Genomic DNA, 17,755 nt, shown 5'->3' on the forward strand with positions numbered 1-17,755 from the left:
TTTACTTCCGACTAAATCTTTGTGCTTGAAATCTTCGCCATCTTTTAAGCTTTCATGTGACCTTTCAATGTAAGCATTCTCTTAAGGTCTGCTTACACCAATTGAATAGGTCTTTTCCTACAATTGCTGTAAACCATTTTAGCAAAAAAATTTTTTTATAAATATCAGCAGACATTTGTAGCTCTTCTTGTTACAGGTCTAGCGACCGTTAACCTGAATAATGATATAGTCAAGTCTTTAAACCCAGTCATCCAGAGAACATTCTAGATTATAAAAAGAATGACGCTGATAAAGAACCTTCCGGACATTTCTTTTATTAAAAGATCCAAAGTACAATTAATAGACAAAGATTTGCATAAATGAAGTGGTTAAACCAAGTACAAAATGGACATGTTACATAACAATGCAGTGTTCAGTACAATACAGATATGTAGCATCCAGAAAGCCTTCACCTACAACTGTGTGGCCACCTTGAAATTTAAAGAACCATCAAAATAGGTTTACACAAAATAGGAACAAAAAAGTTAAGTCATAAGTTATTGGTGGTAAAGTGTACCAACCATTCATTGCTCCATGTTTGCAATCTTGGCATTTATTTAATTCAATTTAATATTTAATATACAACTTTTATTACTGTATCTCTTATGTCTGTTGTGTGTTTAAAGAGTTTAAAAGGGGTTAATTTTATTTTGTGTGTTCCTCTTGGTGCTGGAAAAAAAATCAGTTGTCTTCACCTTCTGGCGGCTGACAATATAGCCCTACTTCCCCTACATCTAGAAATTGTGGGAACCAAAGTAGGTAAGATATATACTGTGTGATATGCTGAGTTCACACTGAGCAACAACGTGGGAATTCCGCGGCAGAGCTCTCCGCCGAAGAATCCCGCCATGCTCAGTGTGCTGCTTTGAGTGAAGGAGAGGGGGCACGAGCGTCTGCTTCCTCCCCTCTCCGTTCAAAGAAATGACTTGACAAAGCAGCACACAGAGTACGTCGGGAATTCCGACGTTCTTGCTCAGTGTGAACAGGGCCTTAGGGGTAATGTGCACACTGAGAAAAAGGTGAGGAATTAAAGAGGAATCCGCTGTTATTTCAGCTTAAAATTCCTCCCATAAAATATAAATAGACCAATGTCCCATTGTGTTTAATGGGATTTCCACTCTGTTGTTCACACTGCAGAATTTCAAAGCAGAAATTTTTGCCGCAGATCTGCTTTCTGCCCAAAGAATTGACATGTCAATTCTTTGGGCGGATTCTGCTGGAGGATTCCTTTAGTCAATGGGGGCTTAAATTCCGCTTGAATTCTGTCAAGAGCTGAATAGGTGAGGAATTTCAATCAGAAAACTTTCCTCTACAATTCCTCGAGAATTCCTCAGTGTGCACATACCCTTAGCACACAAAATAAATGTCACGAATAACTCCACAAGGATTCCGCCGCTCGTCCACGCACGCTCCTGCTTGGCTCTCCGCCCAACCCAAAGACTTTATTCTATGGTCAGGAAGATTCTGTTGTCTGCCCAAAGAATTGACATGTCGACAGAATCCTCGTGGAGTTGTCCGCAATATTTACTCTGTGTGCATATACCCCTAGAGACCTACTTATATTGGCTGCTGTTCAGTAAATGTAACATCACTATGCTGAGACCTGGCTGTAGGGAGAGTGGCAAAGCATGTATGTCCACCAAGATTAAGTAGGTGGACGTGCACACTGCTATTTGTTCTGAACACTAGGTGTCACCATACTTGTTAAGTGTCATAACTTACCAGAGAATTACTAAACCCTACATGATCAGAATGGTTTACAGCATTATAAGGTCTTTATCTTAAACATGTAGCATTTATTTGATCACTTAGGTTTTATTATTTCCCACCCTTTTTCTGCTCTGTCGATAAGACCCAGCGGCCCATAAACTATAGTGCTTCTAAGCAGAGTTTGGACTCTGAACACTATAGCTGTTCAGCGAGTGAGTACACAGCACCGGCCGGGGCGCGATTCTCACATAACATACACAACTTACCGGACATACTACTTTCAACAGGTACGCTTTATACCTTATTTTCCATGATTTCTACAGTAACTACTGTGCGTATATTTATTCCCATGATTACAGTGCTTTGTGGTTCTTTAAATGAGGCAATGTAATAAAATCACATAACGTCCAACACAGTTTATAGATCTATGGCCGTTAACCTGAATTCTTGAAGGGGAACTATAAGCAGGTTAGACGAATCTAACCTGCTGATACCTTCCTCCTCAGCATCCTCGGCGCTACAGAAGGCTGTGTGTTTAACCTTTCTCCTCAGCGCCTGCGCTGTTAGTCGGGGTAAACTCCACTTCAGAGCATTGCTGCATCATTCAGCCTGCCCCTTCCATTGATTATCATTAGAAGGGTCGGGCCGGATGACAGAGCAGTGCTCCTAAGGGTGCTCCGGAGCGAACTTTACCCTAACAGTGCAGAGGAGGAAGGTTACAATTTGTCTAACCTGCTGAGAGTTCCCCTTTAAACACACAACTGAGGACAATTTTCTTAAAAGATTACACATCCTGTAGGATTTCCACAACATGAGAACTGACTTTTTTTTTAGCTGCATGTGAAGCCTAGGAAATTAAGAAGTCATAAAAAAACATGAACATACAATACAATACAAACCATGTATCAGTGTGAATTAGGGCACGCGTCTAACAGATCTAGGTCATTACTTATCATTTCAGAAAAAAAGACAATGTCTCCTTAAAACAAGAATAGTTCCTTCACAAAGCATTAGGTTATCTTTAAATATATATTCTACTCCTGTAAATCCTATCATACCCTTATCATCCTATATAAAACCAACAACTATCATAGTGCAATAACACAATCAGCAGGATGCACACAGAGGAGCACGGCACATTCTAGCCTCACTCACACACACACACATACATATATGTACATACACATACATATATGTATCACATAAGGCAGCAAACTTTTGTCAGGTTATATCATCACTCCTGGTGATTTTACCAGTGGAAGTAGTCACGACCAGCTATGCATTTCCTGGGCAGCGGCCGTTGCAGGGGAAATGCATTATTACATGGCAGATATTCAGATGAATAAGCGTCCTTGTAATGGGAAGTGCTCATACAGAGCCACTTTCTGTGGCTAGAGGGGGGGCATCCCGTTATGATGCCCATATGTCCCAATAGGGCATATAGAAAGAGGTTTTCTTTATTAGACACCTTTAAGTCCTGGTCATCGCAATATTTTGACATAACATTTTAAAAAAATTAAATTACGGGTAGGATCCACGTCTGAGGAGAATGTGAAGCCATGAAATGCCCCTTGGAAAAATATACAAAGTAGTTCTTTTACAGATGGAAAGCAGCTTGCTCTCTTGCGCCACCTAGTGAATGTAGACTCCCTGGGAGGACCTGACCCCTGGAGGGGCCTTGAAATTTGGCCAGGGATTATAACCTCTGTATAGAGAGCTTACTAGTAAGAAAGGTCTTGTATTGCATTTCAAAACCTACACAACTATTGGTTGGTTTCTTATTTTAATATGGAAGGTTGGAAAGTGAAATTATGATTTAGGATGACTGGTTGTTCAATGGACACAATGTAATGTATGAAATCCGTTTACATACATTCATTTTACCATCATTCCCTGCGATATGAAGTTAAGAAAACATTTTGTGATATGGTGACCCGATATCTATGACTTGGACAAATGTAAAAATCAGACATTGTATATAGTCCTATATCCCAGCAAGTCCAATGGTCCCGCATCACACTGGTCATGCAGATGATGTTGACCTTTGATACATGAGGTATAGAAATGCAACATGTTCGCACTGTCGTCTTATAGAATATATGCAGGAACGAGATAATTTATTGCCAATATACAGTATATAAATAGATAAAATACTGCACACATAATCACACTACCGGCCTTATAGTCTCTCCCGACTCAAGAGATTCTTGGGGGGAAAAAAAGTCATCCAGAAACCTGAGCCCCCTCTGTGTTTGGTTATAGCGGAGACTCTGTGATTGTGCTGACAACGTGGGCACGCTCCGGACCTGAGGAGGCAGAGTTGTAGAAAGAATTGGTTTGGTTCTCACGATTTTCTCTAAGGTACGGAGGGATAGTTGCAGATTTTACGTGCAAAATCCGTGTGTCCATGACTTCACAGTCTATTTGCATCATCACTTCATATTCCTGGCCATTAATGACATTGTCTATCAAGAAATACACAACATAATTGGTTAGAGAGAATAGACAGACAATACAGTAGCAGTAAAATGTGAAGAAGAGAACAAATAAACACATACACAATATAAGACCATGTTCTCACACTGTATTTTTGCTCAGTATTTTGCAACCAAAACCAGGAGTGGATTGAAAACACAGAAAGGCTATGTTCACATACTGTTGAAATTAAGTGGATGGCCGCCATATGGTAAATAATAAATACTGTGTGGGAACATAGCCTTAGAATGTAACTTTTAAATAATGTTAGTATCTATTGTTGTCACTCCGTGTATTATACCTTGAAATCAGGATTCACAACATTAGAAGGATTTTTGTGGACATACAGTAAAAAGGGCTAGAGCTAAGGTAAGAACAATTAAAAAAAAAAAAAAAAAGTGTACTCACCTACCCCAATCTCCTGCTGCAGTCATTCCAATGGAGCCGAGATTAGCTGCGCAGCACCTCCTGGTCCCAATATAGACAAAACAAAGGGACGCTCAGCCACTGGATCACCAATGTAGTCAGTGACTGGCTGAGCAGTAACTTCCTTGACCAGCAGGTGCTTCACATCTGGACTGGGCTGTCAGAATGGCAATTGATCAAGGCAGGTGAGTATGCATTTTTTTTTGTTTTTTACACCAGCCCAAGCCCATTTCACTGCAAAAAGTATTTCCAGGACAACCCTTTAACACTCGTCCAACTAAAGCATGTTTTTATGTAGTTTTCTTATAAAGTGGATATTTTCAAATCTATAGAGAAAATAGGATTGCTGCGGTCTCTTCTTAGTCAATGCCTGGCTCAGTATTGCATGAGCTGATTTACTGTATGCAGCTGACATTGCTTCTTTAGCCACAAGTTTAGTTTATTTAATATATATATAATATATTATATATATATATATATATATATATATATATATATATATATATATATATATATATATATTCATTTACTTATAGGGTAATGGTTACACAAACTGGAAGTGTTGCTGATTTTCTGTGCCGATTACAGTACAATATATGTGGGTGAGATCTCATCTACTTAACATAGTAACATAGTAACATAGTAAATAGGGTTGAAAGAAGACAAGAGTCCATCAGGTTCAACCTAGGAAAATCCTACTGTCTTGATCCAGGAAGGCGAAAAACCCCTATGGGGCAGAAGACAAACGCCCCACCACAGGGAGAAACTCCCCCCCCTCCCCCGACTGCAATGGCAACCAGAACAATCCCCGGATCAACGTATCACCAGAAATCTAATGCCCATAACTTGTAATATTATATTTTTCAAGAAAATCATCCAGGCCTCCCTTGAACTTATTTAATGAATCAGCCATGACAACATCATGTGGCAGAGAGTTCCACAGTCTTACCGCTCGTACAGTAAAGAACCCGCGTCGATGCTGATGATGAAATCTTCTTTCCTCTAGACGTAGAGGATGCCCCCTTGTCATTGTTACAGACCTAGGAGTAAAAAGACCACTACAAAGATCTCTGTACTGTCCATTCATATATTTGTACATTGTGATCAGATCGCCCCTAAGACGTCTTTTTTCTAGCGTAAATAACCCCAAGCGTGATAACCTGTCCTGGTACTGTAACCCACCCATTCCCTTAATGACCTTTGTTGCCCTCCTCTGCACCCGCTCTAGTTCAGCTGTGTCCTTCTTATATACCGGTGCCCAAAACTGTACACAGTATTCCATGTGTGGTCTGACCAGTGATTTATAAAGAGGCAAAACTATGTTCTCATCTTTAGCATCTATACCTCTTTTGATGCACCCCATTATTTTATTAGCCTTGGCAGCTGCTGCCTGGCACTGATCACTAAAGTTGAGTTTACTGTCCACCAATACCCCCAGGTCCTTTTCGGAAGTAGTTTTACCCAGTGTTTTATTATTTAGCACATAACTGTACTTATTATTTCTATGGCCCAAATGCATAACCTTACATTTATCCACATTAAACTTCATTTGCCATTTCTCCGCCCAAGCCTCTAGCTTCTCCAAATCCCTCTGTAATATGATATTATCCTCCTCTGTACTGATTACTTTACCCAGTTTAGTATCATCTGCAAAAATGGAGATTCTACTCTGTAGCCCCTCTACAAGATCATTAATAAAAATATTAAAAAGAAGTGGACCCAACACTGACCCCTGTGGTACCCCACTAGTAACTAAAACCCAATCTGAATATGTTCCATCAATGACCACCCTCTGTTTTCTATCACACAACCAGTTACTTACCCATTTGCATACGTTTTCCCCGAGTCCCAGTATCCTCATTTTGTAGACCAACCTTTCATGCGGCACAGTATCAAATGCCTTTGAAAAGTCCAGATACACAACATCCACAGCCTCCCCCAGGTCCAGTCTATAACTTACCTCTTCATAGAAGCCGATCAGATTAGTCTGACAGGACCGATCCCTCATAAATCCATGCTGGTGCTGCGTCATAAGATTATTTTCATTAAGATACTCCAGTATAGCATCTCTTACAATCCCCTCAAATACTTTACCTACTATAGATGTTAGACTTACAGGCCTGTAGTTTCCAGGATCACTCCTTGACCCCTTCTTGAATATTGGTACCACATTAGCTATGCGCCAGTCCTGTGGAAGAATCCCTGTCGTAATAGAATCTTTAAATAATAGGAATAACGGTCTGTCCAACACAGTATTTAATTCTTGCAAAACCCTAGGATGGATACCTTCTGGGCCCGGTGACTTATGGATTTTAATGTTTTTAAGGCGTCTTCCCACTTCTTGTTGTGTTAGGCAGGTGAGATTTATGGGAGGATTAACATTATCCCTAGTCATGTCGTCTGTTATGGGATTCTCCTCTGTGAATACAGTAGAGAAGAATGTATTTAGTAGATTGGCCTTTTCCTCTTCCCCCTCCACCATTACACCCAGATTATTTTTGAGGGGACCAACATTTTCGGTTTTAAGTCTTTTGTTATTTATATAGGTGAAGAACATTTTGGGATTTGTTTTACTTTCTGTGGCTATCCTTCTTTCTGTTGCTATTTTTGCTTCTTTTATTTGCGTTTTACACATTCTATTCTTCTGTCTATAGTTGCTCAATGCTTCCCCACTACCTTCTTGTTTTAGTAGTCTGAATGCTTGTTTCTTATCATTTATTGCACCCCTTACAGCTGTAGTTAACCACATTGGATTTCTCTTATTTCTACTACGTTTATTCCCATATGGTATGTGTCGTTCACACGATTTACCCAGGATGCTCTTAAATATGTCCCATTTCTCTTGTGTACTTTTATTTCTGAAGGCATTGTCCCAGTCTATGTTCCCAAGGTCCTCTCTTAGTTTTTGGAAATTAGCCTTCCTGAAATTTAATGTTTTTGTAGCCCCTCTGCTAATCATTTTATTGAAGGATAATTGAAAACTTACTATGTTATGGTCACTATTACCTAGGTGACCCCCCACCTCTATTTTTGATATTCTGTCGGGCCTATTGGTTAAGATCAGGTCCAGAAGGGCCCCCCCTCTTGTTGGTTCCTCTACTAGTTGGGAAAGGTAATTATCTTTTACTATTTCCAAAAACACGCTTCCCTTCCTGGAGCTGCAGGTTTCTGCTTTCCAGTTGATATTTGGGTAGTTAAAGTCCCCCATAATAATGACTTCCCCCTGCTTCGCTGCCGCATCTATTTGTCTTATAAGAAGATTTTCTGATTCTTCCACTATACTTGGAGGTTTATAACTCACTCCTATAAGAATTTTATTATTCTTTGTCCCTCCCCTTATTTCTACCCAAAGAGACTCCACATTATCATCACATATATCCTCCCACAGAATAGGCTTAAGGCATGATTTAACATATAGACAGACCCCTCCCCCTTTCTTATTTTTACGGTCATTTCTGAATAGACTATAACCCTGGATATTAACGGCCCAGTCATAGGTCTCGTCCAGCCATGTCTCGCTTATCCCCACTATATCATATTTCTCTTCAACCATTATGAGTTCTAATTCCTCAGCTTTATTAGTGAGGCTTCGAGCATTAGTATACATACATTTAATATATTTGTCCATATTCCCTTTCCTTTTATCACTAGTGACTATTCTAACCCCTCCCGCCGCTCCACCCCCAGTTCCATAATCTAGGCCCAGCTCTCCATCTACTCTGTCTTCACTTACTATATTGTAGTTGCCCTCCCCCCCGGTCCCTAGTTTAAACACTCCTCCAACCTCTTAGCCATCTTCTCCCCCAGCACGGCTGCACCCTCCCCATTGAGATGCAGCCCGTCCCTACCGTAGAGCCTGTAACCGACCGAGAAGTCGGCCCAGTTCTCCATGAACCCAAACCCCTCTATCCTACACCAGCTCTTGAGCCACTTATTTACCTCCCTAATCTCCCGCTGTCTCTCAGGTGTGGCTCGTGGTACAGGTAATATTTCGGAAAAAATCACCTTGGAGGTCCTAGTTTTAAGCTTCCTGCCTAAGTCCCTGAAATCATTTTTAAGGACCCGCCACCTACCTCTAACTTTATCATTGGTGCCAATGTGCACCATGACTGCTGGGTCATCGCCAGCCCCTCCCAGTAATCTGTCAGCCCGATCCGCGATGTGACGAACTCGAGCGCCAGGAAGGCAACACACTGTTCGACGATCCCGGTCTTTGTGACAGATTGCCCTGTCTGTCCCCCTAATAATTGAGTCCCCCACTACCAGTACCTGCCTGGCCTGCCCTGAACTCCTGTTTCCCACCTTACTGGAGCAGACACCCCCCTGGCTGGAGCAGACACCCCCCTACTTGTAGCAGAAACTTTTAAAGGGGTACTCCGCGCTGGGGGGCTTTTAAGCCTATGGCCAGGGAGGAGGTGGATAAGGGCAATGACGTCCCCTTAGTTTCCAGGTTCCATCGCCGTGTGCCGGGATCCCGCCTCTGCCACTGACTGGCTGAGCGGACTTGAAACGTCACATCAAGCCCGCGTCAGACCAGGAAGCGGCCGGGCAGCGCGGACTGGAGCGGCGATGGAACCGGGGAGGTGTGGGGACGTCATTGCCCTCATCCACCTTCTCCCCGGCCATAGGCAAAAAAGCCCCCCAACCCGGAGTTCCCCTTTAATGCAGAAGTCAACATATGATCACTACAGCCAATCACAGGAAGCAACACAGAATGTTTTAATACATCATTGTTGGAGCCGGAAGAACAGACACTGGCAACGCCCAAGGGAGATGGGTAAGGTGTCGAGTGAAAATGAGCACAACTTGAGCATGCTAGAGTCTGATCATTTGGCATTTGATTGCTGGTGGCTGAGAAAGTTAGATGCAGCCCTAGGGAGTCCGGGAAAACACGGGTACAGCCATAGGGTCCTATTCCACGGGCCGAGCAGGGCCCGATCAACGATGTAAACGAGCGCCAAACTGCTAGATCGACGCTCGTTTACTGGGCCTATTCCACGGCCGAACAATCATTTAGCGAGGGCTGCAGGGACATCGTTACCGATGTCCTTGCAGCCCTTGTTTCATACATTACCTGTCCAGGCGCAGCTCTTCTTCTCCTGGTCCTGTGCCGCAGCAGCTTTGGTCAGTGATTGGCTGAGCGGTCTGTCAGTTCAGACAGGCCGCTCTGAAGCTGCTGCGGAGCGGGTCTGGGAGGAGAAGACCTGCGCCTGGACAGGTAATGGTGAGATCGTTGGTTGCCCGGAGCACACCGCTATTCCACGTTGCGATGCGCGGGTGGCGACCGATGATTTTAGGTTTGAACCTAAAAGAACGATCAGCCGATGACAACGATCATCGGCTGATCGTTCATCGGCTGATTTTTGAGAAAGGAGAGGGTGCACGCCACAGGTATTCTGTCCATTGCAGGCTTCCGTACACAGTGTGACGCCACATGGGACTTAGACTCTTGTAAGTGCTATACCTGCGGCTGGGAACGTACCATCGGCCGCGGCGCGCTCCTCGCACATTGCACAACATGCAGCAACAACTGGAATTAGGATTACAAACCGCAGCCTAATGATTGTTGCTGATGCACACCACAAAATCAGCGTCATTTTGAATGTGAACCCACCCTTACACACAGTGTATAATTTAAGTGATCACCTATTCACATGGTCTAGGGTAATGGGATTAAAAAAAGGAAAAAAATAAATAAAATAAAAAGCTCGATAATTGTATTAAAAAAAAAACACCAATTTATTCTGGAAGACAATTAAAAATATGCAAAAAAAAACCCCAAAGTTAAAAAAAAGATACTTTATACCTAAAGACAAAAAGAGGGGTAACAATACAAAAGTAGTAAAGCCATATAAAATGTGTTATCCTTGTAATGGCACTAACCCACAGGATAATGTTATATTGTCATTTCTACCATATATTAAATGCCTCAAAAAGAAAATTGTCAAAGTTGCTGATTTTCTTCCATTTCCATCTTTAAAAAAAAAAAAATGTTTTCTATACATTATATGCACCCCTAATAGGCGCCATTACAATATACAAATGATAAAGCAAAAGACGAGCCCCATACAATAGAGCTACAAAAACCATAAAAGTAAAAAGTACAAGTTTTTGTGATAAAAATAAAATAAAAAATAAAAAAGTGCATCTGCATCTAGTAGGATAATAAATCAGGATAAATAAAGACATAAAAAAAATCTAGAGTGAAATTTAACAATATGAGCTTTTCCTTGGATTAAGATAATGCCTCAATTTCCGCCAGTACAGCTGTGGGACCTTAGGTTACTATCCAAAAGTCACAAAGCAGCCTCCGCCCATAGCAGGCATGTAATAAGTGGAAGCGCAACACCCTGGCAAACACCAAATACAACTAGGAAAACAAAAGATCCATGGCTGCTGTAACATATATACAAAGCTAATAGCACCATAACATATCATATATCCAGGAGCTGCAATCTGCCTCACCTGGGAGTAGTCATAAACAACCATATGCCCAAAAAAAAAGTGGATAAAACTACAAGTCGTCCTCATGGATACAGCTGTATTCATAGGCTTTCATAGACGTCACCCAGTGGAGGAGATATGGGTGCACTGGGCCCCCTCGAGTGCACCAAACTAGACATTTGCATATATACAAACCGGGGATGATGTCTGGAACCGGGTGCAAAGGGAAGAATGGACCGCCCTGTTACCGGAGCCGATCAGATTGTATGGAAATCTTTACTGAGTAATACTAGTGGTAGGGTTCATAGGAGTAGAGGCACATAAAATACATACTGTATGCTCATCGCTGAAGAAGAGGAGCTCGTAAGTGAATCTAAGAAAAGGAATGGCAGTTCAGACATATGTCCCTCCTCAAGTGCTCTAAAGAAGAGGATATTGGCTCCAGTTGTGTTGCTGTGGAGGTGGATACAGCTGGCGGATAGATCTGGATGTTTCTACACTGGATGTGGATGTTTTTTTATTTTTTTCACACTTGCTGACAGTAAGACACCCTGGATTTGGCAGTCTGTCCGCTACGTGTAAGTATGTTTGCATTGTAGAGCATATAGGTTATTTGTTACAGTGTGATACATGTGCTGTGCATCAGGAGTCTGATCTATTCATGAGACAACACCCTGGTTTTGGCAGTCTGTCCCCTACGTGTAAATATGTTTGCATTGTGGAGCATATAGATGACCCCCCCCCCCCCCCCCCCCCCGGCCACCAATAGACCTCTTTCTACCTCTTACTGCACATGGACCCGGCTACTCTAGAATCACACTGCTGGCTCAACGCGCTGGTACATAGAGATAGGCAAATGTACATTACAGGCGAAGTGTTTGCTTAACAGTTGGTTTATATACCGGCTGACTTTGATCTCCGTGCCGCTCCAGCTCGGGCGCATGGAAAAGCTGGATCCAGTCCTGGAAATCTTCTCCCAGTTTCCCAGGACTGGATCCAGCTTTTTCAGGCACACGGTAGCGGCACAAAGATCAAAGGCAGCCGGTGTATAAACTGACTGCAAAGCTTGTAATGTAAATTCGCACATCGCTACTGGCAGTCATTATCCACATTCAATCCTCACAATGACATGGATACAGACAAACATGTACAGCATACAGCATGTCCTACTGACAATAATTCTAGGAAAAGGGTTTATTCCTAGAAAAGGGTTTATTCCTAGATCCTTCACACAATGGACATCAATGGCACCTGACAGGCCCCAATGACTTATAATGGGATCCATCATTTTGATAATGGCGCTGCAGTGTTTGCTATTGTTTCTTTTCTATTACAGAGCCCGTGATGACAGTGTGAACACAGCCTTAAAGGGGTAGTCCGGGGGGGGGGGGGCATTTTTTTTCCTGACACCGGGGAGTAGGTGGCTGAGGGAAACGACGTCCACACCTCGCCGGCTCCAGCGGCGGGTCCTGCATCGCGGCGCTCCGTTCCCCGGCCGCAGACGTGACGTCTCATCCAGTCAGTGACGGAGGCGGGAACAGTTTCAAGTCTGCTCAGATCCCACCCCTGTCACTGACTGGCTGAGCGGAACTGAGATGTATCATCTCAGGCCCGCGTCAGAAACCAGTAAGCGGCTGGGGACCGGGGAGGTGAGTGGACGTAGTTTCCCTCAGCCACCTTCTCCCCAGTGTCAGAAAAAAAAAATTCCCACCCCCGCTGGAGTACCCCTTTAAGTCGATGCAGAGGAGCAAGCTTTCTCCCCGTTCCCTGCTCACTGCCAGAAAAAAAAAATTCCCACCCCCGCTGGAGTACCCCTTTAAGTCGATGCAGAGGAGCAAGCTTTCTCCCCGTTCCCTGCTCACTGCTGACGCAATTACACATGCCAGCAGCGAGCAGGTAAGAGCCAGGGGGCTGCCCAGGTGATCGCTAGATTGTCCGGGCAGCCCATAGAAGAAGATAGCAGGGGTCTTCTGCAGCCACTCTTATTACACAGAGCAGCGGCAGCATTTCTGCTATCTTAGTCATTTGTCACAACAACAGACAACGGTAGAGATAAATGTGAACAGCGCTCCAATGTGCGGGGTCTGCAAGACTTCGGTAAGTGCAGGGGAGTAAAGGGAAGACTCTCACCTGGTGTGGTTGTGCAAATGCAAGGCACAACTCTCAATGCTCACACGTGTGTGGACCGCAGCCACTCCCAGAAACCAAACCGGTATTGCATGAAACCTATATCCTCCACTCCAACCACTGGGTAAGATCGGGCGCTGGTCCAAGATAGGCCAAAAATAAATGAAGATAAAAAACTATTAAAACACAACGCGTTTCGAAGTCGTGCTGACTTCTTTCTCAAGTGTACACTTGAGAAAGAAGTCAGCACGACTTCGAAACGCGTTGTGTTTTAATAAATAGTTTTTTATCTTCATTTATTTTTGGCCTATCTTGGACCAGCGCCCGATCTTACCCAGTGGTTGGAGTGGAGGATATATGTTTCAAACAACAGACAACGATCAGCCAACATCGTTTATGTCGGCAGATTGTGGTCTTCTATTACTCGAGACAATTATCGTCCGTAACAGCAGATATCGGCCAATAATTATTTGGTGTAATAGGGCCTTTAAAGTGATACTGTCACCCCCTCTTACTCTCGATTCATTAACAGTGTCACCTGTGAAGCCCCGCCTAGATTAAACTGTCCACCGATGAAATGAAGCAATTTTAGAGCAGAAAGAAGAAAAGTTTTAGGTTAGGTTCACACTATGTAAAAATGACGTCAGTCTTCCATAACAACCGTTGTTGCACAATGACAGCCGATATAATGCAAGATGGTCGCCATTTTTATCTTGCGTAAACCCAGCCTTTATACAGGTATGTATCATATGTGCAGCACCAAAGCTTGTGGATAGTGCGGTGAACTGCACAGAGTAAGGGGAGGGGGGTGACATCATCACTTTAAAGGGCGTATTGTGTATGCCTAGCACAGTAAGGGCCCTATTCCACGGGTCGATTATTGTTCAGTCTTTCGAATCTAAGCGATAATCGTTCGGTTGAATAGTAGTTAACGATTAACAACCAAACGAGAAGTCGTTGATCGTTTAATAAGACCTGGACCTATTTTTATCGTTATTCGTTCGCAAATCGTTCGCATTGAATAAAGCCCTATTCTACGGGACAGTTATCGCTCGCATAATCATTAACGATAAACGATCGCTATTGCAAATGACCTGAAATCGTTCACCCATTTACATGGAACGATATTCGTTACTTATGATCGTTCTTGCGGTCATCTTGTAGTCGCTACTGTGTTAGTCACCACCGCGAACGACCGAACGGTGTCTTATTCAAAGCGAACGATTTGCGAACGACCATCGATAAAATAGGTCCAGGTCTTATTTATCGATCAACGATTTCTCGTTCGGTCGTCAATCATTAACTGCTATTCAAACAAAAGATTATTGCTTAGATACGAACGATTTAACGATAATCTGAATGATAATCGTCCCGTGGAATAGGGTCATTATTAAACGATCAGCGATTTCTCGTTCGGTCGTTAACCGTTCGGTTGAATAGCAGTTAACGATTATCGCTTAGATTCGAACGCTTTAACGATAATCTGAACGATAATCGTCCTGTGGAATAGGGCCCTAAGACGACGTTCGCAGTAGTGACAAGCGCAATAGCGGCGACAAGACGACCACAAGTACGATCATAAGTAATGATTATCGTTAACATCATGATTGTTAGTGATTTTATAGGATATGTTGATGGGTGAACGATTTCAGGTCTTTCGCAATAGCGGTCGTTTGGATCGTTTATCACTAACGATTATGCGAACGATAATCGTCCCGTGGAATAGGGCCCTAAGATGGCTTCTCAGACCTCTCTGGCTTGTTTGCATCTGCTGGGGGTGGTCATGTTTTATCAAGGGTTTACTCTAGTTCTTAAGAAAATACACGAGTTTAAAGTGTAATTGTCATTTAATTTTTTTTTTTGCAGAATTCAATAGTACAAGCGATTTCAAGAAACTCTGTAAAAAGTTAAATTAGGCAAAAAAAGCATCTTTTTATACTCAAAAAGCGGTTTTCTTACTACCCCCCCCCCCCCCCACAACTTTTATCTGCTCTTTATCAGGCAAAGCCATATACATTACAGAGGAGGAAAGTAAAGATTATTATAACCTATGGAGGGGGGAGAGGCTGAGGGGGATGAGCGATCAGGAAGAGGAAAAAAGCAGCTGTATATTTTGGAGACTGTCTGGGCACATAAAACATTGGATTCACAGGTCAGAAAGGTCAGTATTTATCTGGGATCTTTGTGAGAGAAGATTGCCGGATGTTTTGTACAGGGCTGCCTTTACTCCTTTCAGTGCTCACTCATCCCCCTCGGCCCCTCCCCTCTCCATAGAGCATTATGGGGGGGGGGGGGGGGGTAGGAAAACAGCTTTTTGAGTACAGAAGGAAACTCTTACTTAACAAACCCTTTTACAGAGTTTCTTAAAGGACAAGTGCCATGAAATACTTTTTCCCAGTAATTGAAGCACATTACAAAGTTATATAACTCTGTAATATGCTTCAAATCACCTATTTGCCTCCCTTCCCTGTCTTTTCCCCCCCTCCACCCCCCACCAGGAAGTGTCCTAACTCACACAGACCTAATGACTGCCGTCAGTCACCAGGCAGCTCCTTCTTGTGAGGATGAGTCATCAGCAGGAGGGCTGCTCTAGGTCCTGTTACAGCAGCCCCCCTCCCCAGTCCAAGTGATGGCTTGCAGTTGTTCAGCCAATGGGAGCTGAGCAAGCTGAGTCACCTGACAAGGCAGGGGAGGGGGGGGGGGGAAGCTAGTGTAACAGGAGAAGGAGCTGAGAGAAGAGCTTGGTGATGGTGACGACAGTAATCAGGTCTGTGCGAGTTAGGACACTTCCTGGTGGGGGGTGGAGGGGGGAAAAGACAGGGAAGGGAGGCAGATAGGTGATTGAAGCACATTACAGAGTTATATAACTTTGTAATGTGCTTCAATTACTGGGAAAAAAGTTTTTCATGGCACTTGTCCTTTCAAATCACTTGTAGTATTGATACTTGATTGATTGATTTCTGGAAAGTGACATTTAAAAGAGTTCCGCTTTGAATACATATTAAATTCCCCATGTTATGCAGTAATAATGCATTTTTGTAAGACACTAGAGAACAGACGGCCTTCTCCAGTGCTGCCATGATGTATGCCATGTTTCCACTAGTGTGAAATGGGCCCAGGTTTCACACGACGAGTGGGCCAGGTTTCAGCTGGACCTCGTAGTCAGAGGCCATGCCTTTTAGAATGTAATTTTCCTGTGAACAGTAACGCGGCTCGAAAACAATGCCCCACTGTCAGATTATAAAAAGCAGAGTTATGTTTTATTACGGAATGGGTAAAATATTTTGGTTTTAAAGATTCAATAAATTAACTTATTGGCTGTAATATGGCTATGGGAAGCTTTGCTTATGACACACATTTCAGGAATGGTAATTGTAATTCAACTATAGTCTGCATAGTTCAAAGTAAGACTAAACCAAATCCCTTCCAAGGGTCAATTTCTCAGGACTCATTTAAGAAAGTGCAGCAATCAGCCCGGCAGAGCAAGAATGTGGCTCCTTCTACTCCCGAGGGGTAATAATGGTAATGACTGGAAGTCAGATTTTAGACCGTCTAGGTCTGTAACAAGATGCTGACATTCCAGACAAGTTTCATACAAAACTGCAACTGTACTTCTCACACGCTACGTCTTCCGTTCGGTGATTTTATTAGCCGCAAATACCCCCCCAAAAAAAATCAGACACGACGGCTGTAACCTGGTGCTTTGCCATAACCCCAAAAGGTGTCCATTGTTTAATTCCTATGATCTACTACTCCACAAATTGTAATTATTGGGCAATTGTTTCCGGCAAGAACTTCAAAATAATCTGGAGTGTAACCGAACTGGAGCCAAAAAACGGAGGATGCTGAGCTATCGTTCTGGATGAGCTGGGCTCTATAGTATACATTGAGTCCTTCCAGTAATCCATGTATATCTACCGAGCGCAAGATGATTTTATGAAGGTTAATGTTTGGGAATGTATATGAACCAGAAGTCAAGTTTGACTGATCAATACATTTTTTTTATTTTGTGCATCTTTTCAAGGAAAAGTTGGTAAAATCAGATGTGCACCATAAATAAATTCTGCATAAATAAATCTGGAAAATAAGTTTCATCACTGCACTGTTTTTTTTTTTGGAATAGAGAAAACGATCAGTAGATGATAGTGTCATCGGCTAATCGTTTATTTAGGTTCAAACCTAAATCATTGGGCACCAACCGACGATTTCACAACACCATAATTTACCTAAGCATTTGCAGGTCTTCTCCTGCGCTCCTCCTTCTTCCTTGTCCTGCGCACAGCAACAGCTTCGGTGCTGCCTTTCTGACAGACCGCTTAGCCAATCACTGGCCAGGACCGCCGCGGCAAGTGATTGGCTGAGCGGTCTGTCAGCTCAGACAGGCCGCACTGAAGCTGCTGCTGCGCGCGGGGCCGGAAGGAAGAAAAAGCGCAGGAGAAGACCTGCAACATGCTTAGGTTATCTATGGTGTTTAAACAAGGGCTGGAAGGACATCGGTAACAATGTCCCTGCAGCCCTCGCTAAACGATTATGG

At 43.1% G+C, this 17,755-nt stretch overlaps 1 protein-coding gene across 1 annotated transcript in view; it reads right to left on the minus strand.

Annotated features, from left to right (window-relative positions):
* Positions 1-298: 298 nt before the first annotated feature.
* ATF6 (activating transcription factor 6) overlaps positions 299-17,755 on the minus strand; it is an 82,858-nt gene continuing 65,401 nt past the window's right edge. The window contains 1 exon segment of the mRNA XM_069967413.1: positions 299-4,214. Within this exon segment, the coding sequence (XP_069823514.1) occupies positions 4,006-4,214 (209 nt within the window). The 3' untranslated portion in view covers positions 299-4,005.

The sequence above is a fragment of the Dendropsophus ebraccatus genome, chromosome 4 (genome assembly GCF_027789765.1).
Source record: "Dendropsophus ebraccatus isolate aDenEbr1 chromosome 4, aDenEbr1.pat, whole genome shotgun sequence".
In the NCBI taxonomy this organism is placed as follows: Eukaryota; Metazoa; Chordata; class Amphibia; order Anura; family Hylidae; genus Dendropsophus; species Dendropsophus ebraccatus.